We start from the raw sequence: 25,311 nt of genomic DNA on the forward strand, positions 1-25,311 counted from the left end.
TTTTCTTATTTCTTTCTACTTTCTCTCTAAAAATCTAATTTTATTTTTGTTTTGGTTATTTCACCAATTCTCCCTTTTTTTAAAGCAAAAAAAATTGTGGTATGAACTTTTTTTTTTTTTTTTTCATTTAATTTCTACCGTTACAGTAGATTCAGCTACATCAACAAAATTTCTACCGCTACTCAACCTAAATCTAGTGGATCATAATTTTATACATCACAAGCTCATTTTGGATTCTCACTCCATCCAGATTTGGGCTTTAGCCCAGTATTTACACTACGCGTCGTTTCCTGTTCTCTACTAACCAAAGACTACGTGCCGTTTTCTTATTTCTTCTGGAAGGAAGGAAAACAACCGCGTTTATCCCTTTACAAAAACGATTTTCGCGTAAGCTAAACGCAATGTTGTTCCCCTTCTTATCAGATTCGTTCGCCCGAAAACGACACCGTATTCCAAACTCTCGAATACCATTAAACGCGTTACAACGTGCGAAAGTCATTTCACCAACGGTGACTCCAATCACATCACCACGCGCCACCGCGACGAGAGAGAGAGAATTAGGCACCAAAATGGACGAAACGACGGCGTTTCGACAGAGAGATCGGCGACCGGAGGCGCTCGGCAGCCTCAGCGTCCTCCCAGACGAGACGATATGCGTTCTCCTCGAGTATCTTCCTCCACGAGACATCGCTCACCTCGCTTGCGTCAGCAGGTTTTCTTTCTAGATTGACTCTATGAATCGAATCAGAAAATTGAAGAGATAAGGTAGAGATGAATTCGAATTTTTTGAATGATTTTTTTGATGTGTAGTGTTATGTACATTTTGTGCAACGAAGAGCCTCTGTGGATGAGCTTGTGCCTTAGGAGAGCAAAAGGTCCTTTTGACTATAAAGGCTCCTGGAAAAATACCACATTGCATCTGTAAGTACCTTTTGAATTTGTCTCGCTAACAAGTTTTAGGTTCGATCCACCTGCTGCACTCTGCACCTCTCCGTAGGCTCTCGGGATACCCAAGATTAATCAAATAATTATAATAATATTTTTTTTCAATGGAACATTCGAATTGAACCTTACATAGGCTCTTGGACATTCTGCACCTCTTTTTGCGGATTAGTCTGGACCTTCCATAGGCTCGGGATACCCTCCAGATTAATGAACAAATAATAATAATAATTTTTTTCGATGAAACATTCGAATTGGCTTTAGATATTGTAATGATTGGTTGTTTTTCTGCTATACAGAGAAGGAGTTACTCAAGATGATGATAGAAAGCCTTTGCATTTTGATGGTTTGTTGTTGATTCATAAAGTAGTCGTTTTTTATTTCTTTTCTCTTGCTAATATGATCATGGTGGTTCTCTCTCTACTCATGTGCAGGATTCAATTCGTTGTACTTGTATAAACGATTCTATAGGTGTAATGCATCTCTTGACGGCTTCTCTTTTGATGATGGGAATGTTGAACGTAGGAGAGACATCTCCTTGGATGAGTTTTCCAAGGAATACGACGCCAAGAAACCTGTATGATCTTAGTCTTTTATCTGTGCAATGTTGTGTCTTGGTGTGCTGATAACACATTTTCAAACATGAGTGTTTTTGTGATGTTTTTTACTCTTGGCTATGGTTTAGGTTTTGCTCTCTGGGCTTGCTGATTCTTGGCCAGCCAGTAAGACATGGACGATCGACCATTTGTCAGAGAAATATGGTGAAGTCCCATTTAGAATCTCTCAGAGGAGTCCGAACAAGATTTCTATGAAGTTCAAGGATTACATTTCGTATATGAAAACCCAGAGGGATGAAGATCCTCTTTACGTTTTCGATGACAGGGTACACTTATATAAAACTTACTACACATCAGTGAAATGAAAATATTCTCAAGGATTCAACATTTTGTGTAGTTTGGAGAAGCTGCTCCTGAGTTATTGAAAGACTATAGTGTGCCTTATTTGTTTCAAGAAGATTGGTTTGAGATCTTAGATAAAGAGAACCGTCCGCCATACAGATGGCTTATAGTTGGTCCGGAGAGGTCTGGTGCGTCTTGGCATGTTGATCCAGCTCTTACCAGCGCCTGGAACACCCTGCTTTGCGGTCGGAAAAGGTAAACGCCTTTTTTTGCTTGAATATATATTTTATTCTATAGCAGACTCGTTTGGTAGTAGACATATTAGAGCCCCACATACAATTTAGGAGAACAATGTAGAACTGAACAGGAGCATCCAAGTTTGTTGTTTGAACTTAAATCAAATACTGCATTTAATTATTCATTCACCTTACTGTAGTTATCAGGTCTCATAGGGCTAAGCCCTAAGGGACTGTGATCTAGCTCCCTAGTCCTTGCACTCTGTGATCACACTTTGTTGGACATTACTCTTCTCTTTTTTTCTGCTCTAAGTTCTTCTCTCCTGCAATATGTTCTCCATTTTCATTGCTTCACTGGCTTTAGGAAGAACTATATATCGAGGATGATGTCATTGTATTTAATAGGTGGGCGTTGTATCCCCCTGGAAAAGTGCCTCTAGGTGTTACAGTCCATGTAAATGAAGATGACGGTGACGTCAGCATCGACACCCCCTCATCTCTGCAGGTATACTGCTGAACTTTTCAAGCACTAACTTTATAGTTTCATCTCTACTGAAATAGTTTTCGATCCATGCACAGTGGTGGTTAGACTATTATCCACTCCTAGCCGACGAAGACAAACCGATTGAGTGCACACTACTAGCTGGCGAAACGATTTATGTTCCAAGTGGTTGGTGGCACTGCATCCTTAATCTCGAACCAACAGTGGCTGTCACCCAGAATTTTGTGAACAAAGAGAACTTTGGGTTCGTGTGTTTGGACATGGCGCCTGGGTACCAGCACAAAGGGGTTTGTCGTGCTGGGCTTCTTGCTCTTGATGATGAAAATTCCGAAGAGATGGAAGAAGAAAAGACACACGGTGAGGACGACAGTACTTTGAGCTATTCTGACCTTACCAGGAAAGAGAAGAGGGTACGGATGAACGGAGAGGAAGAGACTGAAAACCACGAAGGGGATGCCAATGGAGTCTCAAAGAGATACAATATGTGGAAGAATGGGTTTTCTTATGATATCGATTTCTTGTCGAAGTTTCTTGATAAAGAAAGAGACCATTACAACTTCCCATGGTCTATGGGGAACTCTGTAGGTCAACGAGAGATGAGAGGCTGGCTATCTAAGCTTTGGGTTCTGAAGCCGGAGTTGAGAAACTTGATATGGAAGGTAACTCCTAGTTCCCTACTGTGCTGAAGCTTTATAAATTCTCTGCATCATCAATTCTTTGTACTTTCATCTTAGGGAGCATGCATTGCTTTAAACGCTGAGAAATGGTTGCGATGTCTAGAGGAAGTATGTAATTTCCACAACTTGCCGTCGGTTACTGAAGATGAAAAGCTTCCAGTTGGAACTGGCAGTAATCCCGTGAGTGACTCTCTCGCTCAAAAGGTTCGAAGTACGTCACGTATTTGTTCTTATTCTCTTATTATTTTTCTATTAGGTTTATCTGTTTTCCGACTATGCGGTAAAACTCTTTGTGGAAGGAGGGCTGGAACAGTCTATGTATGGTCTTGGCACTGAGGTAAATAAATCTGTATACTATAATTTTAGCACCCCTTTGTGCATCTGTTACAATTGTTAAACTCTTTGTTTTCTTCTTTGCAGCTCGAGTTTTATGACATTCTTTGCCGGGCTAATTCTTCTTTGAAGAGCCATATCCCTGATGTTCTAGCAAGCGGGATTCTCTACTTTGAAAACGGATCTTACAAAGTTGTCCCTTGGGATGGGAAGAGAATCCCAGACATTCTCACTAGCTCAAATCTCGATTTCGATGCATCAATGTTGAACAGCGAGTTCCCGTTTGGTATTTGGAACAAAACGCTGCTTCAACAAAGAAACAAGGGGAAGCCACCAGCACCCGATTCTTTCGGTTCGTTGAGTTCACATGTTTGGCCGTATATTATAACACAGAGATGCAAAGGGAAGATATTTGCCCAACTGTAAGTTCGCTTTCTCATATTCATACGCCTTTAAAATAAAATGATCACTGATTTGAAGCTGTTGTTGCAGAAGAGATGACTTGACGTGGAGCGACGCTCAGAACTTGGCTACCTTTTTGGGACAACAGCTACGCAACCTTCATCAACTGCCGTATCCGCCAGTCACACGTCCTGAGTTATTGAATGCAAATGAAGGTCATGAGGAGTTGAAGATTCCACCAGAGTGGAAAGTTTTCGTCGATGATCTGTGCCAAAAGAAGAAGGACGTCACTAATCGTCTGGAAAACTGGTAAGCTGCTAAATGACTGTTTCCATTTGATTTTGGTCTAAAAAAGCTCAATGTTGGTGAGATACCTTCGTTCAAATCTTTCAGGGGAAATCCTATTCCTAAGGCTCTGATGAACAAAATAGACGAATACATTCCTGATGAGTTCTTTGTAGACTTGCTCCATGTTTTCAAGGTTACTTCTCTTATCTATCTGTTGCTTCGAGAGTCAATACACCTCCTTATTAACATTACCTTTTTTGTGGATCGTAGGACACAGATGTTGGAGATGAAATCAAGCCCTGCACCTGGATACACTCGGACGTCATGGACGACAACATCCACATGGAACCATACGCGGATGATGATTCGGTCGATGGTCAACACAATTCATGGCGTCCCGGTCATATTCTTGACTTCAGCGATTTATCCATAGGTATCCTAATTCTATAATCTGAATCGGATCAAATGTGAAGAGTTTACTGAAAAGAGTGAGGAAAATTTGCAGGGGATCCCATCTACGACTTGATACCAATACACTTGGACGTGTTTAGAGGGGACACTGATCTTTTCAAGAAGCTTCTAGAAAGCTACGGCCTTCCTTTAATCAGAAGTAAGTCCGCGGCAGCAGACGGTATGAGGAAGAAAGTACTGTCTCCTTCCTACCGCACAATGTAAGTTCATAAACATAATAAAAATTCAGCATTCAAGCTTTCTTGTGTTGTATATATAAATGGGAATGTAACTGTTGATTGGTGGTTTGCAGGTGTTATTGTATATTACATGAAGACAATGTGTTGGGTGCAATGTTCAGTATCTGGGACGAGTTTCGGACAGCTGAATCATGGGAACAAGTTGAGCTCACTGTTTGGAGTTTTCTTAACTCGTACTGATCTCTTTCCAACCAATAATTATATTTTAAATTATGACATTGAACCACTGTGTTTAAAATAAATCAAAGCTGTAAAGAAGTTTACAATCACAAACTGTGTAGAAGAAAAGCTTCAGGAACATGAAATCTCTTTGTTTTTGGTAATGCAAATGAAAAAAAAATGGTCATAAAACGAAATCACCAGTGTCGATATCGTCATAATCAATATCTAAGTCATCAAGATCCATACTACTTCCAACTGCACCACCACTGCTTCCACCTGAGCCACCAGCACCGGACAGTCCAGAACCTCCAGTGATCGGTTTCCGAGCTTCATGGATGATCCACACTATCTCTTCCTCTGTCTGAGACGGCTGATCGTTCATCCTCAATGATCTTTCGGACATCTCCACCGGCAAGTTCTTGAGAAACCAATAATGACTCTTGATCTCCTCCATTGTTATCCTCTGCTCTCACAATTACAAATCAATCAATGTTACTTGAAAAGAAAATAAAATGAGAATGTGACATTGGACACAGTAACATGTTTTACCTTCTCAGGGTTAGCGATGAATATCCGAGAGAGAAGATGTTTGCATTCATCTGAAACGTAGTCAGGAACAGAGTAGTGAGCCCTCAGAATCCGACCAATGGTTTTACGGAAGTCTTTAGGGTCCGAAGGATCTTCAAAAGGGTAAGCACCAACGAGCATTACATACAACGTGACTCCACAAGACCAAACATCAGCGACTTTGCCGTCATACTCTCTTGTGGAAAGCACTTCAGGTGCAATGTAAGCAGGTGTTCCGACCGTTGTCTTTGGTTGCGAGTGAAGAACTCCTGATTTTGAGTATCCAAAATCACATATCTTTACACGTGGCGCTGCACTTCCATCCAAGAGTGTGTTCTCTAGCTTTAGATCTCTATGGCAAATTTGCTTATAAAAAAAAACAAAAGTTTTAGTTTCATTGCAAAAAAAAAAAGAAGACAAAGCAAGATTGTGACAGTAACTGAAGTGATTTTCTTACAAGACTATGACAGTAACTAACTCCTGAGATCAGTTGCTGAAAGAAAAACCTTGCCTGAAAAAAAAAACATAACATTATCTAAAACAATGTTTTAATTATTAAATTTATGATAATATAATACTATGATACGGACCTCGTCTTCACTGAATCTTCCGGAGCTGCAGATTCTTTCAAAGAGTTCTCCTCCGGCGGTGTATTCCATTACTATAGCCAAATGTGTTGCCGTCAATAATACCTATTTTTCATAATAAAGATGTAATTTATGGAGAATTAATATTAGATTAATCAACAAAAGAAAATAACTCATTGCTGTTGTGTATACCTCCTTGAATCTTATTATATTGGGATGGTTGAGTGACCTATGGTTCATGAACTAGCTCACATATTAGAGTGTGGGACGAGAGTAAAAGGAGAGAAAGACCTTTTGACCTCTCTCAATGAACTTAACAGCGAAAAGCTCTTTTGAAAACTTGTCACGGAACAGCTTCGCTACTCCGAAGTTACCAGACCCTATATCCTTCACTATATCATACCTCTCCATACTCTGCACACACAGCTTAATCTGTTCTTGTTCAGAAGACGGAAGAACCAATTAAAAAGGAGAAATACTTAAACAGCAAGGAACTAACATTTGGAGGTACGTTCAACGGAAATTTAGGAAGTGTGATGTAATAAAATTGCAAAGCGTTCAGCATTTTTTTTTCTTGAATTGATCTTCTTGGGAATCTGCTTCTGACTTCCTTTTGTATGTTTATGAGACCAAGGATCGATACTTGACACGTGAAAAATGTGGTGGTATTTAGATTCCAACTATTATTTTTTCTCCGAAAGAAAAATGTTATATCTATTCTATTAAAGTTAAATTCAGAGTAAAATTTTAACAAGTAGATCAAGCCTATGTATTATTATTTATTTTTTTGAATTACCAAGCCTACGTATTACTTGTAACGTGCAACGCATTCCTTGCGAGAGACTTGAGAAACACTAACAAAGTATTATGTCTCATGAGAAAGACGCGACTACCGTTTAAGTTTTAACCATGCCGAGTTGTCAAGCATGCTTTCTTCCAAGGCATGAAATATAAACTATCACATAAAGCTCTATACTCGATTGGCTAGAAAAAGCATTGTTCCATAAAAGAACTATTAAAGTTGAAACAACTCAAGGAAGAGAAGTAAGCTACGAAAGAACATAACCATGCATGGTTCATGGATAAGTATTGGATGACTATATAATAAACAAAACTGTGAGGCTAACACAAATCTTATTCTATTTTAGGAAACTCACTCACAAAAGAGCTGTCGAGTAAACCGTAACTAGTATTAATAGAATAGATTTGGGTGAGGCATCCAGACACTACTGACTTGAATTCGATTACAGGTTAAAAACATCATCACAACTAGCAAATAAATTATTTCAAGAAAATCTCGTGGAAATCGCTTATGTAGTAGTGTATCGAAATTTATAGATTTATAGAAGTACTAGTCATGAAATGCTATGCAAACTAAATTAAAAATGTGAAAAGATGAGTTGGATAAGAAAGAGTCCTTTGGATTCCCCCCCTGACATGCTCACAACACATGTGTTCCTCCTATGAGCTGTCTCCATTTTTTGCTAACCCAACTTGCTTCCATTATTGTATCATTTCTATCAACCTCATAACCCACAATATTACAGTGGTTCCATAGGGTGGAGGGAAATAATTCATATATTGATATACAATTTTTACTTACTACTGAATATCTATGTTACCTAGAATCGAAAGCGGGTACACGGAATCAGAATCGTATGAAAGCGTACAAGCGAGATTTTTTAAAAAATTAAGAAGCGGATACGTGTTGGAAACGTGTATCTAAATATATATATATGTATAACATAAAATTAGTTTATAAAAATTCTGACTAAAAATATATGATTCAAATAAAAGAACCACTTATTCATTTTAATAATTTTTCCATTTAGTTGACTTCATATTTTAATTATAAAAATACTAACAGATTAAGGTTATAAAAATATATTTGAATATATTTATGCAATATCTCTCAAAAAATTATTATGAACAAAGATAATTTATAGTATTATTTTGATATTTCATATTTTGTATTCTCTTTGTTTTAATACTATTAATTTTGGATTTTATATAAAATAAAATATAATTCTATATTTATTCATGACACTAAGTTTTTAAAATGGAAGCGTGATTCCTAAATGAAAGCGTAAGCTTCCAACGTGTGTTTTATAGAGGTATTTTTAGAATCGTATTGGAAGCGAGATTCCAAAAGCTTCGACAACCTTCCGATTCTGATTCGAAAAGCGGACGTCTAAGAAAGCTTCCGGGCTACCTAGCTGAATACTGATATACAATTTTAGAAAATAATTATTTATAATCAAAATGCAATTTATTACAAATGTAAAATTATTTGTAAACATAGGAAATACAAGTTTTTTTTTAGTATATTTTTTCGGTAAAAAAAAAAATGAGGTAGAGAATTCAAACAAAGCCTTTTAAAAAGCAGGGACCTCCCGCATAAGAGCAGAAACGAATCCAACGGCCCACATTCAATCTCGGCTCCAGGTTTCACTCTCGTCCTCTAAAAACGCATTTATCGCAACACACAGACTCATTCATTCATTCATCCTCTCACCGATTCTCCTCTCGGCGATAAACATCAGATCTCAGATCTCCGAAACAGAAAAGAAATGGCGGTTTCCGCGCGTGAGGAGTACGTGTACATGGCCAAGCTCGCGGAGCAAGCCGAGCGCTACGAGGAGATGGTGGAGTTCATGGAGAAAGTCTCCGCGTCCGTCGACGGCGACGAGCTCACCGTCGAGGAGCGAAACCTCCTCTCCGTGGCGTACAAGAACGTGATCGGCGCCCGGCGCGCCTCGTGGCGAATCATCTCCTCGATCGAGCAGAAGGAGGAGAGCCGCGGCAACGACGACCACGTCAAGGCGATCCGAGACTACAGGGGGAAGATCGAGACCGAGCTCTCGGGGATCTGCGACGGGATCCTCAAGCTGCTTGACGATAGGCTCGTCCCCGCCGCTGGTTCCGGCGATTCGAAGGTGTTTTACCTGAAGATGAAGGGGGATTACCATAGGTACTTGGCGGAGTTTAAGACTGGTCAGGAGAGGAAAGACGCCGCTGAGAATACTCTCTCTGCTTACAAGGCTGCTCAGGTAAATCTCAGATCTAAGCTGTGATTTGTTGATTAGATTTGTTGATTATAAATAACCGAACTGTTCCTATATTTCTATATATCCGAAATAACGAAAAAAAACTGAATCGAAAAACGAATGTGTAAGTCTTGTGTAGAGTAATTGGCTTGAACAAGAGTTTTTTGAGCTGCGATTCTTGGATTTATAGCTATGTATAAATAGCCGAACGGTTCATATATTTTTATATCCGAAAGAAATAATAATTAAAAATGAATCGAATATTATGTATAGTATTTGGCATGAACAAGGTTTTTGAGTTTGTTTTGGTTTCAGATCTAAGCTGTGATTTGTGGATTCATAAGTAGTGTATAAATACCGGAACGGTTCCTATATCTCTATATCATAAAGAATTTAAAACCGAAAAAACTGAACCAAAAACCGAATGTATAGGTCTTGTGTAGGGTAATTGGCTTGAACAAGAATTTTGAGCTTGCCTTGGTTTCAGTTATAAGCTGCGATTCTTGGATTTATAGCTACGTATAAATAGGAGAACGGTTCTTATATCTCTATATACGAAAAAACTTAAAACCAAAAAAACTGAACCAAAACCGAATGTCTTAGAGTAATTGGCTTGAACAGGATTTTTTTAGCTTGCTTTGGTTTCAGATCTTAAGTTGAGATTCTTGGATTATATTATGTATAAATAGCCGAACGGTTCTTATATCTCTATATTCTAACGAAATAATAATAAAAAAATGAATCGAACCAAAACTGAATGTCTAGGCCTAAGGTATAGTAATTGGCTTGAACAAGATTTTTGAGCTTCTTTTGGTTTCAGATCTAAGCTGTGATTCTTGGATTTATAGCTATGTATAAATAGCCGTAGCCAAACGGTTCTTATATCTCTATATTACAAAAAGAAAATCGAACCGAAAACTGAATGTGTAGGCCTAATTTTAGAGTAATTGGCATGAGCAAAATCTTTGAGGTTGACTATGTTTCAGATCTAAGCTGTCATTCGTGATGATATATAAAAATAACTGAACGGTTCCTATATACGGTTTGTATATCTCTCTCTATATCCAAAATAAATAAATAAACTAAAAGAAAACAAAATAATTAAACCAAACTCGAATGTTTGGGTCTAGTGTTGAGTAATTGGTGTGAAGAAAATTTTTTGAGCTTGCCTTGGTTTTGATTTTTGAGAAATGGTTTGTTATATGTTGTGATGACTGTCTTTTACAGGATATTGCAAATGCAGAGCTAGCTCCAACTCACCCTATCCGTCTTGGTCTGGCATTGAACTTCTCTGTGTTCTACTACGAGATCCTTAACTCTCCTGATCGTGCCTGCAGCCTCGCCAAACAGGTATTTGACCTCTCCAGAATCAACACTAGCCTTTGCTCATCTAAACACTTTTTGTAAAGATAAGATTTTAAACTGTGTTTATTTATTGGCGTTGACGTGTTGTTATCATCAAATCAAGGCTTTTGATGAAGCCATTGCAGAGTTGGACACTCTAGGTGAAGAGTCGTACAAAGACAGCACCTTGATCATGCAGCTTCTTCGTGACAACCTCACTCTCTGGACATCCGACATGCAGGTATGTTCTCTTCTATATACTCCTTTCAATATTTCTTTCTATTATTTTTTGGGGTAACTAATTTCTATATTTGGTGGATGATACTATTAGGATGATGATGCTGGGGAGGAGATCAAGGAAGCATCAGCTCCAAAGCCGACTGAGGAACAGTAGTAACAATCTTTTTGATTGAACTGCTAAGTTTCTAGGGGTTTGTTTCGTCTATATGTTTCCTTAAGATGTCGTTCGTTCGCTTGCCAAATTAGCTTTATCTCCAAAAGGCTTTTTTTTTTATTCATTCATCATATTTCTGGCGGGTCGAACCATCAATCATCTTTTTATCTCTTTGCTTGATTTTTTTTTTCTTTTTTTGTTCTGTCTTTCTTTTTTTTTGTTTGTGTTTATCCATTTCAATGTCTGCTATAAACCTGCTTTGTGTTGTCTTATCAATTTGAAGATCATAAAGGCTTGCTGTCTCTCTAATCTTGTGCGTATGTCGTTTTCAAGTTAAAAATGTGGCTAATTTATTATTGGACCGTCTAAAGCGTATTACTTTATGAATTATCTAATTTGATCATGTGAAAGCAACTTTCAAAATGACTATTTATGTACACACTCCTTTTTTTTTTTTTTTTTTTTTTTTTTTTTTTTTGAGCAAACATGTACACACTCGTTAGTGTGCAATAATAAAGAGGAACTCTCATACAAGTCAGAGTTGAAGTTTCAACGGAAAATTAAAGCTTATCGGCGCAAAAAAAAAAAAAAAAAAAAAAAAAAAAAAAAAAAATCAACCAAAGGAACAGTGAAGTGATTGATATAGCATAGCTATCCAATACAGTTTTTCCACCAACGAACGGATCAATGAACACATTAAATATTCGATCTGTATAGAGAATCAGAAAACAAGAAGTGTATGCAGTGCAATTTGATCTAAAGAAGAAATATGATTTGCAAAAGTGTATTCCTTTCTTTTTCCTAATCTTTGTTTCTTCTAACATGAACAAACATGGGAATAAAAGAAAGTAAAAAAAAACATGATTTAAAAGTAATTAGTAAAAAAAAAAAAAGGAAAACAATTCATCCACCACTAATGATGTACAAAAAGAACAAAGTGAATCTTCTCGTCGCGAGCTCAAACGACGCCGTTTCGTAATCTTCTGTTCAGCGACTCTTCTTCTATTTAGGGCTCGGAAGCGGCACCGTCGTCGGCGACGCCGGAAACCCTAACTGACCTGACGTCGGCGATAAAAGCAAGCTCGGCGAGAGCAATCCGTACGGCGATTTAGGCGAACTTAAACACCCCAACGATTGCGGCGGAGCTTGCGAGACTGTTCCCGAAGGAGGACGACCGCTGTTTACCGGCGGCGGAGCGTTTTCCTGCTGCTGCTGCTGGTACCAACGAGGCGACACCAAAGGAGCTAACGGCGATAAGCCAGAGAACTCCCTCCGATTCGACTCCATCGCGAACATCGAGTTCTGAAGGTACCGCATGTACGACGACACCGGCGATTCCGCCGCCGCGTGGACCGGAGGAAGCGGCGGGAGAGGAGAGAGCGGCGCCGTCGGTCTAGGGGCGACGAATCCGCCGCTCCAGCTAGGATGAGGGACGAGCGCGGCGGTGTTTATCAAGGGAGGAGGGCGGTGAGCCGGTGAGTTTTTGGACCACGTCTCTGAAGTCGTTTTTGTTGATGTTGTATACAGGTGGCTGGTGCTGGTGGAGATTGCCGTGATTAATCTGCTGTTGCGGCGGCGGATGAGGAAACTGGTGATCAGTTTCTTGATTCACGGCGGCGGAGATGGAAGAGGAGGAGGAGGAGGTTGTTGTTGGTTTTGTTATCTTATGAGAAAGCTTGTTGAGTTGTCTTAGGTGATGATTGTCTCTGTTGTTCACGGAGGCTGAGTCGCCGGAGGAGTTACAGCTCTTGTCCATCATCATATACAACAACAACAACAACAACAAAAAAAACAGAATCGTTCTCTCTAATTATAAGCTTCTTTTGGTTTTCGTTTTTGTTATTTCTCTGCCAGATTTGGTAGAGAGATAATGGAGAAGACGAAGCTGATGAAAATGTTTTTTTTTCTTTTTTCTTTAATACTTGCATTTATAAAAGAAAAACAAATTGGTTTATAAAAGCATATGATATTAGGCTATACGACTCTTAACGCTCTAATTGGATTTTTCTAGAATAAGATGAAAAGGAAATCATTTGTCTGTATGTATCTATGGATTCTCTTTTAAAATATTTAATGTCTTGTGTTATATGAATGAACATGTACCTACAAATATTCTATTCTAGTCCAATTGTAATTTGTTTAACTTTTTGTTTAAATAAATCAAGCATTTAACTACATTATATAAATCCAAACAAAAATTGGAAAATTAATCTAGTAATAAATAATTTTAATAGAAAAAAAAAACTATATTTAAAAAAACAAAAATATTTCAATGTATGGGGCCAATGGGAAATATATGAAATAATATAATGCAAGTGTTACGGGTTAACGGGTCGGGTTATTCAACGCCCATTTTGGTCAAAAGACTCTAAAGTATTTACCGAAAACGACATTCGTACAGCCTTTAATCATGAGTTTTATCCCCTACTTCACACCCCACCGGAATTCTCTCATCCAAGTCAGCAAGAGACTTATCCAACGGCTGATTAGCACGAGACAGACAGCTATCACGTGACTTTTAGCCCTTTTGTCTTTTCCAAATTTGCCTCCCAAAGTATTTGTGGTTACCCTGTTAATGTCTGTCTGATTAGTACTTTAGCAGTAGCGAGTAATTAACATATAACCGGGATAAAATTGGGTTCTATATCCGATTAGCAGTTATCGAGATTGGTTTGGCGAAATGCCATTTTTGGGGGACAAGTATGTTTGAAATATTCCTAAAACTTTTTTCTTCTGTTAAAGTAAAATAAATGTTTTGGAACAAAAAAAACTTGTTTGAAATATTCTTACACAGGAAAGCCTGTCTTTGTTATCTTACGCAGGGAGTATAAACTGAAACGTATCAATCAATAAATTAAAATATTGTTAATTAGAAACGTTATATCGAAAACATTTAAGTTTTCTAAGTTTTTCACGAATAGTTACTTACACCTATGCGGAGTTTTTTATATTTCCGAGGAGTTTGGTACAAGAGCACATTCATCTTTTACATTTTTGCTTTTTGTTTTGTTTTACTAATTACATAGCCGTAAATAGTAATGCATGGATGTATATTGTTTCACCCGATCAGTCCCTTTGATTATTATTTTTCCTGCTGATCAATTTGAAATTATTATTGTGTGCTAATATGAATGAAGAAATTTAAAACTATTTTTTGTTTTGGTTTATTTGTTGAATAAAGCTTTTGTGCACTATTTCAAAGTGGATATCGTAGAACAAAAAAAAAAGGTAATTGGATAAAGGCAAACACATAAATGTGGGGGCGCATTAGTGTATAATTAAAAGCATCATAGTACAAGTCCCCATGTAAACAAACGTAGTAACGTACTCTCTTCTCCTGCTCCGTGGCCTCATCTTTCTTTTTTCTTCTTTTTGTACTCTTTGTTTGACAATATATTTGCCTTCAATGACATTAACGTAAACAATGGTTTTATTTATTATTTTCCGAAACGAGAATTGGTTTGAACTTCAAATTATAATGATAGTGACGCGACGAATGCAATATTACGTTTTTTTTTTCTTTTTTGTGGTAGTGGTCGACAAGATTCACCGTTTGTTTGAACCAGAAGGGTTCTTGTTATTGGTAGCCGCAACGAACAACAAAGCCTTATAATTTGGGTCATGAGTTGTGTTCGAGCCCTCAACAAGCCCAAAACCAAAAGGCTAACCTAAATTTGACGTGCTCAGCCCAATTATCAAATTTTCTTGAATGGCAAGAAACCATTATTCTTTGTTCGAAAGAGAAACGTGAGGTGGAATCAATCCACAAACCAAATGTGAAATTTGGAAGATTCAGACACCATACTCCTTCCTAAGTTTAAGGGCTAAGGCAAAGAGCTCGTCAGGGTTAGGGATGGAGTTAACCACGCTTTCTCTCTGCAAACACCTCTTGGCTGAAGCCATCAGTGTTGGACACTCTGATTCGATGCTGAAGTTAGCGCACTTCTCAAATGGTTCGAACCAGCTGTAATAACCAGTCATGGCAATATCTACGAATCCAAAGTTATCTCCACCAAAGTAGGGTTTATCTCCAAGCTCAGCTTCAAGGATCTTGAGTGCTTCGATAAAGTCTTTTTTGGCCGTCTCTTGTACCTCGCCTGTTGTACTCCATATCTTGTCAGCTGGCTCGTACACCTGCATCATTCAGTTACCAAAGAGTTTAACCAATGCCGGTTCGACGTTTTTAAAAGCTATAAGCAAAATTATAACAACATTTTTTATGTTTTTATCTAATATCGTATATATATATATATTTATACTATATAAATCATATTAAAATTTAATCTCCAATGATTAAATTAATCGTTAATATGAAATTTCAAAATAATTATTATATAATATATGTTTATTGTTATAAATTTCATAAACAATACTAAAATTATTGTATATTAGTATATCGAGAAAATTGTAAATTCTATTTACATATTAACAACAAAAATAATTTAAATATAAAATGAAAATGAAAATATACACCTTAACCTAATTAACATTGAAACTATGATGAGTCTACAAGTAACACGTCCTACGGATTTTTGTACCTTGGTATCAATGAAATCGATCCAGAACCTGGCTTGGGCTCTCTGGTATGGATCAGAAGGGAAGATAGAGTTTTTACCGGACCAGACCTCGTCTATGTACTGAACCACGTTCATTGATTCACAGACCGGTTTACCATTATGGATCAGAACTGGAATCTTCTTGTGAACCGGATTCATCTGGAGAAGCAAGGGACTCTTGTCTCTCAGATTCTCTTCTCTACACTCAAACTTGACTCCTTTCTCTCTCAGAGCGATCCTAGCTCTCATACCAAATGGGCTCGCCCAGTAATCTAGAAGGATCACTTCATCGGCCATTGTTGCCAAGTCTTGTATGATCAAAAACTTAGAAAATGCTTTGTGACCATTTCACATCATTTTATATTCTTCTTCTTCGATATGTTTTCAAGCTATTCGCTGTTGTAGAGATAATGTTTTTTATTTTATTTTCAAATATTGGTATTGAATCCAACGAGAATTGAAATTTTATAATAGGTTTAGAAAATGCTTACGCCACTGCTCACGTCATTTTACTTATGAATCAAGGATCTTCAAGATCTCAAAGAAGTCAAACGTTGAAGCTTAAGATTAAAAGAAGCAAACAAAGCATCTGAGTTTTAAAACAACACTCCACTTTTACAGAACATGGTCTGCATTATTAGAAACACACAACAAAACAAAAGAGCTGAAACACATCAGAGATACGATCTTGTCTTACTCGATCCTATATAGCTTCTTAAGCTGTAAAATGAATCCACCAATTCTCTCAGGATCAGGCAAGGATGTAGCTACGCTCTCCCTCTCCAGACACCTCTTGCCCCAATCCATCAGAATAGAACACTCTGGTTCGATGCTGAAGTTACCAAACTTCTGGTACGCTGGAAACCAACTGTAGAATCCAATCAGGACAATGTCTAAAAACCCGAATGAATTGCCACCAAAGTAAGGTTTATCTCCAAGCTCAGATTGAAGAGTCTTTAGTATGTCAATGAACTCCTTTTTGGCTTCTTCTAGCTCCTCACCCTTTGTTGCCCAAGTCTTTCTCCCACAAACATACAACTGTTACTTGAAACACAAGTAACATCCTATGAGTTACAAGCAAAAAACCCTAGAATCTAACAAATAAAAACTTTTCAAAATATTTATTTCGTTTAATATCCATTAATTGTTCTTAGAATTCAAAATTTTCTGGATTTGGAAAAGATTGTTGTTACCTTCTTGTCAATGAAGTCAGCCCAAAACAAGGCTTGAGCTCTCTGGTAAGGATCTTTAGGAAGTAAAGGGTTCTTGTCGGACCAGATCTCGTCTATGTACTGGACCTGTATGACAGATTCACAGACTGGTTTACCATTGTGGATGAGAACCGGTATCTTCTTGTAGATAGGATTCATCTCAAGAAGCAAGGCACTCTTGTTGTTGATCAGATCTTCTTCTCTGTGTTCATACTTCACTTCTTTCTCCTTCAACGCAATCATAGTCCTCATCCCAAACATGCTCGGCCAGAAGTTCAGAAGGATCACCTCTTCAGCCATCTTTGAGATCTGTGAAGCTTCCTAGTCTCTATTTCTCTTTTGTCAAATGTGTGGTGAAGGGGTAGGAGGAGTTAGGTTGGTTACAAGGGTAGCATGTATTATTCAAACTTTATTAAACCTTAAATGGTTTAAAAAAATAAATTGATTTGCTTTTTTCGCATGTTCTCTATCCATTTTTTGTACTTTAAAAATAATGGACATTTTGTTGATATAGATGATATTGTTGACAGCTTACCTAATTTCTATTTTATATAATTTGTTTCATTAGTTTATAGTAACTTTATAATATATCGTATATTAATACTGTAGTGGTGCATTCAGACTACATGGAACATGGGGCAGGTTACAAAACATTACAGTGTTATAAGAATTGAGATCAAACATCTAATTCAACAGAAACAAATCATCTTACTTTAGAGACTCTCTGCTTTATTAGGAACAAGAAAACACAACACACACAAGAGAGCTAAGCAGAACAGAAAATGCAATTAAATAGATTTCTATCTTACTCGAGCCCAAATAGCTTCTTAAGATGTAAAACGTATCCAATAACTCTCTCTGGATCAGGCAAAGAATTAGCTACACTGTCTCTCTGCATGCACCTTTTACCCCAAGCCATCAGTTTCGAACACTCTGATTCCATGCTATAGTTACCAAACTTCTCGTATGCAGGAAACCAACAAAAGAATCCAATCAGGACAATGTCTACAAACCCGAATTTATCACCACCAAAGTAAGGTTTATCTCCAAGCTCAGATTGAAGAATCTTGAGTAGTTCAAGAAACTCCTTATTAGCTGCTTCTAGCTCCTCACCTTTCGTTGTCCAAACCCTCCTCCCACAAACACACACCTGTTCCGTATAACGCAAGTAACATTACACTCTCACATATACGAGTTACAAGCAAGACCCTAGAAGCAGTGTTCTGAAACCCAATCCGGACACTGAACCGGAAAACTTACCGAATAACCGGATTACTGGGTTGACCGCGGGCGAACCGGGTTAATAAATTAATTAATTATACTGTATAATAATATATTAGCTATTGAAAATATAAAAAAAAGTTTTATGTTTAAAAAACATTGAAAAAAATACTTAACTTTAGTTTTTTATTTTTATTTTCATCTCACATACAAAATATCAAAAAAAAATTAGATTATCTAACAATTTTGTAATAAGTTAAGAATTATGACATATAATGAAAATATATCAAGACTTAAAACAATAAGTATTTAAATCCAAAATAAGCCAAAAGTAAAACATAAAATTTTAATAAATTATCAGTAACAAAAATAAACTAATGCCAAATCACATCAACTAGTTTTATTAATAGACTCATAATCCACATGATTATATGATATTTTTATTTTTGAAAAACTTAACATCTTAATTAGAATACAAAACAGTTTCTAATAATGTAACTGAAAAATTCAACAGGTAGCCGGTTCCAGATTTTAACGATTTTTGTAGGTTTATGGAGTTTTTAAATAATGATTTTTTTCTAAAATCTAAACCGGATTACATACCGGATCACCGGATTTGCCGGTTCTTAGAAGGCTAGATGATTTGTTAATTACCTTCTTTTTTGTTGGTTAAAGAATATATATTTTGCGGTACAAATATATTAATATTAGCTTTTGATTATAAACTAATTATAACTAAAATAATCTACTTATAACTAATATTTTAGATATGTTAATTACCTTCTTCTCGATGAAATCAGCCCAGAATAAAGCTTGAGCTCTCTGGTATGGATCTTTAGGGAGGAATGGGTTCTTTTCGGGCCAGATCTCGTCGATGTACTGAACTTGTACGATAGATTCGCAGACTGGTTTACCGTTGTGGATGAGAACCGGGATTTTCTTGTGAACCGGATTCATCTCAAGAAGCAAGCGAGTTTTGTTGTTGATCACATCCTCTTCTTCTCTATACTCGTACTTGACTCCTTTCTCTTCCAAAGCAATCGTCGTTCTCATTCCGAATATACTTGGCCAGAAGTTGAGAAGAATTACTTCATCCGCCATTGTTGTGACTTGTGATCCGTGAAGCTCAAAGAGACGGTGGTTTTTGTTTTATTTCTTCACATTAGTTGTCTCATATATCTTATATATTAAGCAGAAGTCTCATGTATGATTTTTTAATTTGGACCATCGTTTAGAAATTTTATTAAATGTATTTTATTAAGACTAATAATAAATAAAATCTTTAAAATATTTTAATCATAATATCTTTTGATATCTTTTCATTTTAAATATAAATATATTTATTTTAAAATTATAACAAATCTATTTTAAAATATTTTTACAAGATATTCATTTTCGAAATTATATTTAAATATTTTCACTAATTTTGTAATTAGTTTAAAATATTATTATACATTAATATATTCAGTTATCATTTATAAAATGAAAAATAAAAAAATCTATAATATTTTATTTATTATATAATCATAATCAATCATACTAAAATAAAATTATTATATTGAGCTAAACATAATAAAATTGAATTAAATTTATATATTTTATTTTCGTAATTATAAAATATTTATGTTCAAAAATAAAATCTAATATGTTGGTAAGATGAGTTAACATTAGCAAACTATACAATATATGTATAAAAATTAACATGTATTTCTTTAAAGTTAATAATATAAAATCTTTGTAACTACTTTAATCATAATATATTTTCATTTTAAATATAATATATATTTATATATTATATTTTAAAAATTCTAATAAATCTGTGTAAAAATATTTTAACAATAACTTAATGTATTTTAAGTTATCGTTTAAAAATGAAAATAAATAAATTAAATCCTATTTTATCAATTTATAGTCATGATCATGTTAAAATAAAATTATTATACTAAAATAAATATGATAAAATTATATTCAATTGATAAATTTATAAACTTTATTTTCATAAATATAAATTATTTATTTAAAAATATAATATTATGATAGAACGGCTTAAAATTAACAAACTATATAATACATGTCTAAAAATTAACATATCTTAGACTTTTATATATACAATAATATATTATCTAAAATGTATAAGCATAAAAATATTGGTAAAAAAAATTCAGTTTTGAAAGACGGGTCAGAATTTAGCATAAATTAAATACAAAATAATTTTTAAATATATTTTCTCATGAATATATTAATTTGCTTAATAACTAAATGCAAATACAATAAGATAAATATATAATAAGAAGTGACAAATAGATACAGTTTAAACAATTGATTAATTATAACATGTAAACTATAAAATTATTGTATTTGAAATAATTATATATTTGATACGTTTAAACAATTGATTAATTATAACATGTAAACTATAAAATTATTGTATTTGAAATAGTTATATAAATATTTAAGTATATGATTAACGTTAAAAATATATACCACTTACGTTCTAAAACAATAATTTATGTATAGAGAATTGAAAACAAACATCCGCGCGGTTGCGCGGATCAAAATCTAGTTATCCAATTTAATACTGCTAGTGGCGTATTGAGATATATTTGTGCCATGTGATAGTGTCTCGTTTTGATATGGAGCTGGTAAGTAAAAATCATATACATATTTACAGAAGGTTTGACCAAAAAAAAAAGTTTGACCAAAAAAAAAAACACATATTTACAGAATAGTTTAAACGTATCATATGAAAAAGAAAATGCAGACTGATAAATGATTTTTTAAAAAGTTTTGGTGATGGATCAAATTTTTATTTTTATTCACAATTTTTTCATTCATTGTAACTATAAAAAGATACTTAGATAATCATTACTAATTGTTTTCACAGAAGTTTTCTTTATTTTAAAATATGAGAGAGCAAGAAGAGGGAACTGGGAATAAAACTCAAAGCTTCACAAAAAAAAAGTAAAATAAGTAAAATATTAATAATAATATTAATATCATTTCTAAAGATTCACACGTTTTTTTTTTACCATTGCTGAGGTTCTTAATTAGTTTTCACTCAAAGCCTCAAAGTGAGGGAACTGGGAAGAAAACTCTCATAAACCCACTATCTTTCTTGGGTCAGTTCCATGCGTCATCACCCTTTGCATCTTTTATGTTAGAATCAACATATAAGAGTTTTTAGATAGTGCTTAAATTGTCATCCCAAGAGTAGTTGAGAACCCAACAAATTCTATAATTTAAGAAAAAAGAAAAAGATTCATTCTTAGGTTGGGCCACTCTAGCTACTTGCATGATTGAAACATGGCCACCTACTACAATAACCGGTCTATGATATCATTCTATATGCGTTTGGTAGACTAAAAGACAATTTCTATCTGCTGGATGAAACAGACAATGGTTTTTTGGTGAGTACGTAGTGACAAAGGGCTCTTGTTGTTCCACAGCCCGGTTTACCGTTGTAACTCCAACTGTCTTGGGATTCAAGATATCTATGCAGAAGATGGCGGATCCTGAAGGTAAGTAATCAAAAACAGAGTGAGAAAACAGAGCATGATATTGTAATGTTCAGGTGAGTATGCTAGTGCGGCTAGAGATTGCCTCTGGTTCTGGAACTATCATGGTTTGTCACTGAACCTTTCTTCTTGGTCCATTAACAATTTGAGAGTTGAAACGTCACAAAGCTCTTGTTGCAGTCACTATCTTCATGGGCCACTTCCAGCGTTGAAGAGGTTGGTTCAACAGGATCCGGGATCAGATTTTTTTAGCTCTATGTTAGCTCCATGGCACGTTATAATTACTCGCTCATGAATCAAGAAGCTTCAACGTTCAGTTTTTTATTTAATAGGTTTACAAGGACAGGAATGTGGTTGCTCAGCTTTTGAGAAGAGCTGAGAGAGCTGGGTTTAAAGCAATCGCTCTCACTGTTGATAACACGAAGGCTTGATCGCAGAGAATCTGATATTCAGAATAGGTTTTTTTTACTTGACTTTGAAGAATTTTGAAGGTCTTGACCTAGGCAAGATGGATATGGTATTAACTAACATCAATCTTTGATAATTATATGTAATTTTCAAATGATTTGGAACTTTCCTAAACATTATAATGATGTATTATTCAGGCAAATGACTCAGGACTTGCATCCTACGTAGCTGGACAAATAGATCGTACCTTGAGCTGGAAGCAAATTGATCGTATTCAGGCAAATGGCTCAGGACTTTCCTAAACATTAAAAAACAAAAAATTTGCTGTGATTGATCTCTTTGTGATGCATGATAATAGGATGTGAAATGGCTTCAGACAATCACAAACCTGCCACTTCTGATGAAAGGTGTGCTCACAGCTGAGGACGGTGAGCAAAAGCCTAAGCTCAATAACATACAGCTATCTTCATTTCTTCACTAGTTTCATGTGCGTGTTAACTAGATTACGTCCCGTAGCTCTTGAAGAGGTTAATCTGTAACTTAAAAGTCAACATCTCTTCCGTCTTAATTTTTGAAGTTTGTAACCATAGTTCAACTCTCAATGCTATGGTTCTCAGGTTGTTAAAGCAGCTTAGGGGAAGTTTGTTAATGTTAGTTAAGTCTCATCATTTGTAATGGTGAACTTTATTTTTATGTTTTCTTACATTCTGTCTTCTTCAATTAGAAAAGACAAAATCATTCCTGCATTGAGGAAACTGTTCCTCTTGATTTATTATTTTTTTTTTTTTTTGAAAAAAGGACATCTTGATTTATTAGTCTATGGATACAAATTTCACAACGACAAATACAAGAAAATCATGTTCCCTTACCTACTCAGCGCGCGCTATTGCGAATAGTAAGTATTTGACATGGAAAACACATTTTGCGCCATTGATTTTACTGGAAAATATATCCGATCATAACGTTAACCAAAAAAAGAACAAATTATCAAAAAAAAAAAAAAAATTAAGTCCTACTTCAAAAATTTCATGCCCAACCTATAAAACTTACAACGTAGTTAAATATAAGTCTATATTTGTAATTATAATATTTCCTGAACACATTTGAAACAACTTTTCTGAATAGTATCGTGATTGGCGTTTAATAAGTTGATACAAATATTCATCTATAAATTTATATACATATATCACAAGATCCACCTCTTTGCTAGAGTATTATTTATTTTATTTTTTTTTAAAATAGAATATCTTATCAAAACTAAGAAACTCAATTCGATCATAGTATTTATTATGATAATGTAATAGCTGCAAGCAAGTTTTCTTAGTTAAAAAGAAACAAACGTCAGAAAAAGATACATAGGCGTCAGACCAAAACGCGTTTAGGACCCCCAACAAACTTGGAACAAACCACACCTGCCCTTTCAAGACTCCTACGGCCAAACTAAGCTTTGTTTCTTTCTGCTTCAAACGTCTATCTCCTAATATGTATAGCTAACTATCTTACATGTAACACTAACAAACAAGTTTAGCTAAATTTGGGTAGCCAAATATACACTTATTAGCAAAAGTGTGTGTGTGCGCTTTTCCGAAAATATTGGACTTCACACCGATCATGTTTGATAATGTGAATAATTCAATTATAAATACATATAATTATTTCATGAAGAAGAAAAAAGGGTGAGAAGTAACCTGGATTAAAAGAAAAAAAAAAAAAAAAGTAACCTGGATTGCTTGCGTTACCTTCGATATCTGGCGACACGTATTATGTATACTATCATAACATGATACATCATACATACATAGTTGACCAAAAGAAAAACACACACACATAGAGATGAATAGATAGGAACAATAGATATTTTCATTTCTAAATTGTTAGAACATGTATCTAGAACTCTCTCTACGATAAACATCGAATGAGCTCACAGACTGTACACCGTGGCATTTAGCTTCTATCTACAAAGTCGTTACTGAATTTTCTAAATGCATGATATATTACGGAGTATAATATTTTTAAGCGTCAAATTCCGAGACAAAATCAGCGTATTCTCGGCAATTATACTATTTAACAGATAACATATATGCTATAAATATGTATGATATTGTTGCTAGTTTTGTTCGACTAATTTTTTTATTATGATTTCGATTTTTACGAATAGTATATGCAAAAGAAGAGATGGTTTACAGATATAGAATTCAAGATTGAGATTTTTAAGAACACTTTTCCCATTGCCCTGGAAAAATAACTCAAAAACAAAAGTTCTCAATCACACACACACTCACAATTCATATGCTATGCAACACCTTGCATCTCCATATATAGGAAAGTAAACTTCCTAAACTCACAAAACAATTGACATTTAGGTAACTCCTAAATATTCTAAACGTTTCTTTTTCTTTCCCAATCCATAATTTGGTAGGAATAGAATAACTTGAGCTTCAAGTTATCTTCAACCTTGGTCTAACAACAGACTGGTTAAACATCCATAACAGAATCTTAACCCAAAGCAATCTATAGGCATGGTTTTTAGATATGAAACACTATAAATAATGAATTTAAATATGCCCAATAAAAAGAGTGGTTATGAGATGTAATACATGTTCAAAGAGAAGAATCAATCGATTGGCTTGTGTCAATTGTCAGTGTTGACGTACGCCTACATTAGAGCCAATAAGAGTATAGAACAAAAGATCGTAAGAAAAAATGTTTTTAGTGAAAGTGGAAAATAGCATCAAGTATTCTTTTAATACAAGTCAAAAGTATGAGATGTATCCAGCATGCTTAAACTTAGAGAGCGCAACAACATCAAGGTAAAATCTACAAATGACGTAATCCGATCAAATAATCCATTTTTTGGCATTCTTGTTTTAGAAATAAATCCATATACACTATATTATACAATGATTCACAGTAAAGCGTCCTGCCTTTAACTAAACTGTATTTTCTTTGTTTGACATCCAACAAAAAAAAGGTTGTTTAGCCGATTCAAGAACATCGTTTGCAATATTTTGCCTATGAAAACAAACAGCTAGATGTCACACTACCAATCAAAAGTGCTTCAAAATTTTCATAATACCAATTAACAGTTTAATTCTTTTACCGGTCCACTAATAAGAAAGAAAAACAACATTTGAATTGTAAGTTTGTAACTAGGTGACAGTCTGCAACAAAACAAGAAAAAAAGTTAATAATTGGAAGAAAACAAGAAAAATGAACAGAGAAATAAGAGTAGGCCTGCCATGTATGTTTAAGGCATATTATAAAATTACTATTTTGCTAAATAACACACTATTTTACCTGATATTATCTT

At 35.2% G+C, this 25,311-nt stretch overlaps 7 protein-coding genes across 7 annotated transcripts; 2 read left to right on the plus strand and 5 right to left on the minus strand.

Annotated features, from left to right (window-relative positions):
- The first annotated feature begins 406 nt into the window (after window positions 1-406).
- Window positions 407-5,340, plus strand: LOC106300489 (F-box protein At1g78280). The gene is made up of 16 exons (XM_013736639.1): window positions 407-712; window positions 811-921; window positions 1,242-1,288; window positions 1,377-1,519; window positions 1,628-1,825; window positions 1,897-2,096; window positions 2,483-2,582; window positions 2,657-3,238; window positions 3,314-3,436; window positions 3,513-3,593; window positions 3,677-4,011; window positions 4,082-4,300; window positions 4,385-4,472; window positions 4,550-4,712; window positions 4,785-4,950; window positions 5,043-5,340. Exons 1-16 carry the CDS (start codon window positions 570-572, stop codon window positions 5,167-5,169), a joined length of 2,826 nt encoding a protein of 941 aa, XP_013592093.1. The 5' UTR covers window positions 407-569; the 3' UTR covers window positions 5,170-5,340.
- LOC106300490 (serine/threonine-protein kinase SRK2C-like) lies at window positions 5,277-6,716 on the minus strand. Its single transcript, XM_013736640.1, is given in 5 exon segments — window positions 5,277-5,614; window positions 5,701-6,084; window positions 6,176-6,229; window positions 6,309-6,410; window positions 6,498-6,716. Coding segments are annotated over 5 exon segments (1,041 nt in total). The 3' UTR covers window positions 5,277-5,332.
- Window positions 6,717-8,791: 2,075 nt separating this feature from the next.
- On the plus strand, window positions 8,792-11,399 carry LOC106300984 (14-3-3-like protein GF14 omega). The gene is made up of 4 exons (XM_013737282.1): window positions 8,792-9,355; window positions 10,580-10,702; window positions 10,821-10,937; window positions 11,028-11,399. Exons 1-4 carry the CDS (start codon window positions 8,876-8,878, stop codon window positions 11,088-11,090), a joined length of 783 nt encoding a protein of 260 aa, XP_013592736.1. The 5' UTR covers window positions 8,792-8,875; the 3' UTR covers window positions 11,091-11,399.
- A 379-nt stretch (window positions 11,400-11,778) lies between these two features.
- Window positions 11,779-12,698, minus strand: LOC106298178 (VQ motif-containing protein 9-like; the record flags this gene model as incomplete). The annotated part of the gene is made up of 1 exon (XM_013734256.1): window positions 11,779-12,698. A coding segment is annotated over one exon (606 nt), but the record flags the coding sequence as incomplete, so codon positions are not given.
- A 1,718-nt stretch (window positions 12,699-14,416) lies between these two features.
- On the minus strand, window positions 14,417-16,041 carry LOC106299120 (glutathione S-transferase U22-like). The gene is made up of 2 exons (XM_013735258.1): window positions 15,629-16,041; window positions 14,417-15,224 (listed from the first exon to the last, which is right to left on the minus strand). The coding sequence occupies exons 1-2, from the start codon at window positions 15,941-15,943 to the stop codon at window positions 14,883-14,885; spliced, it is 657 nt and encodes a 218-aa protein (XP_013590712.1). The 5' UTR covers window positions 15,944-16,041; the 3' UTR covers window positions 14,417-14,882.
- Window positions 16,042-16,182: 141 nt separating this feature from the next.
- Window positions 16,183-17,267, minus strand: LOC106298749 (glutathione S-transferase U21-like). The gene is made up of 2 exons (XM_013734897.1): window positions 16,840-17,267; window positions 16,183-16,684 (listed from the first exon to the last, which is right to left on the minus strand). Exons 1-2 carry the CDS (start codon window positions 17,155-17,157, stop codon window positions 16,340-16,342), a joined length of 663 nt encoding a protein of 220 aa, XP_013590351.1. The 5' UTR covers window positions 17,158-17,267; the 3' UTR covers window positions 16,183-16,339.
- Window positions 17,268-17,484: 217 nt separating this feature from the next.
- On the minus strand, window positions 17,485-19,217 carry LOC106299269 (glutathione S-transferase U21-like). The gene is made up of 2 exons (XM_013735386.1): window positions 18,859-19,217; window positions 17,485-18,007 (listed from the first exon to the last, which is right to left on the minus strand). Exons 1-2 carry the CDS (start codon window positions 19,177-19,179, stop codon window positions 17,663-17,665), a joined length of 666 nt encoding a protein of 221 aa, XP_013590840.1. The 5' UTR covers window positions 19,180-19,217; the 3' UTR covers window positions 17,485-17,662.
- Between the last annotated feature and the right edge of the window lie 6,094 nt (window positions 19,218-25,311).

This window comes from Brassica oleracea, chromosome C6 (assembly GCF_000695525.1).
Source record: "Brassica oleracea var. oleracea cultivar TO1000 chromosome C6, BOL, whole genome shotgun sequence".
Lineage (NCBI taxonomy): Eukaryota > Viridiplantae > Streptophyta > Magnoliopsida > Brassicales > Brassicaceae > Brassica > Brassica oleracea.